The 1,398-nt window shown below is 52.6% G+C and overlaps 1 protein-coding gene across 1 annotated transcript in view; it reads left to right on the top strand.

Annotated features, from left to right (window-relative positions):
- macf1a (microtubule actin crosslinking factor 1a) overlaps positions 1–1,398 on the top strand; it is a gene marked incomplete at its 5' end in the record, with an annotated part of 93,266 nt that overhangs the window by 28,875 nt on the left and 62,993 nt on the right. Inside the window, 2 exon segments of the mRNA XM_014024456.1 lie at positions 529–846; positions 924–1,106. Of these exon segments, the coding sequence (XP_013879910.1) occupies positions 529–846; positions 924–1,106 (501 nt within the window).

Genomic DNA, 1,398 nt, shown 5'->3' with positions numbered 1-1,398 from the left:
TTAGTATGACTCCGCCCCCTGTGAGCAAAAGGTGTGAATCAGGGCCCCAATGATACCAACACAAAGAGGGAAAAAACAAAAACAAGGAGACTTTGAGCCCCGTCTGCATTCACAACATACACATGACACTACATCTAAGAACCACAGCATCCAAACCAATAAGTCAGCTGATGGGTCACATGACCCTCTATGAACAATAGAACTAATCAAGCCTATTGTTAAGCGATGGCCCTCTTTTGCATGTGACTAACCTGTTTGTCCACCATGTGGAGGCGGAGCTTATAAGGCTGAGTTCACCTGAAACTCATCAGACTGAAGAAGTCTCTTGGAGGAGAGATGAAATGTTTCACTAAAGAACCATCCATAGGACCTACTGATTTTTTCTTTTTGACAATAAATCTATTTTCGATCCTGAGAAAACAGCTTTCCTGTTAGCACTCGGCTGCTACCACACCAGCTTTTAGCTGATTTTGAGTTAAAATGCTGGAGTCTTTTTGTCCTGATGTCTTTCCTGTCGTCCTCCGTCAGATCGAGACGTGCTGCTCCTCCCTGGAGTCCCGCCTCCAGGGCGTGGGCGAGGTCCAGGCTCACGTGCGGGACGTCTTCTCCCGCCTGGCCGACCTGGACGACGAGCTGGACTCGCTCAGCCCCGTGGGACGGGACGCCGACTCCCTGGCCTCTCAGGCGGACGCCGTGAAGGGCTTCCTGTCCCGCCTGGCCRACCTCAGGGCGGAGCTGGAGGGTCACGCCTCCGACTGCGCCGCCATGCTGAGGCGGGAGGGCTCCTCCCCTGACCTGCTGGCCCTCAGGAGGGAGGCGGAGGCGTTGAGCCGCCAGGCCGGCAAGGTGAGCAGARACAAACCGGACCGGTGGTTTTTTAGTTTTTTAATGTTTGAGTCACGTTCCGTTTTCCCGCCCATCAGCTGAGCGAGCGCGGCCAGGCCCGCCTGGACCAGATCCAGGATGCCGCTGGGAGGGTTCAGGACTTCTACAGGCTGGGGGCGGAGCTGCAAGGCCTGCTGGGACGAGCCGAAGAGGGTCTGAACGCGCAGGGCGTGGTGGGCTCGGAGGTGGAGGTGATCAAACAGCAGCTGCAGGAGTTCAAGGTAGGACCGGAGATCAGGTTGATCCAGAGCTTTAAGTCTGAGCGTCTGGGTTAAACGTTGGTGTTCAGGGGTCAGAACTTCTGCTGCAGCTGCAGAGGTCGTCTGAGTGTTTATATGTGATAAATGTTGTGCCAGCAGGGTTGAATCTGAATGTGCAGAATTTGAAATTGAATAAATTGGTTTGAAAATAAATTTCACTGAACTGAATTTATGTTTCACTTTGGTGAAGTTTCCCTTCTGGATGTAACAGAGTTGATGCAATCCACTGTAAAAGTGACAAAAACACACAAAG

Source organism: Austrofundulus limnaeus, unplaced genomic scaffold (genome assembly GCF_001266775.1).
Source record: "Austrofundulus limnaeus strain Quisiro unplaced genomic scaffold, Austrofundulus_limnaeus-1.0 Scaffold424, whole genome shotgun sequence".
In the NCBI taxonomy this organism is placed as follows: Eukaryota; Metazoa; Chordata; class Actinopteri; order Cyprinodontiformes; family Rivulidae; genus Austrofundulus; species Austrofundulus limnaeus.
Note: the sequence above shows the minus strand (reverse complement) of the source record. Positions and strands in the feature narration are given on the sequence as shown.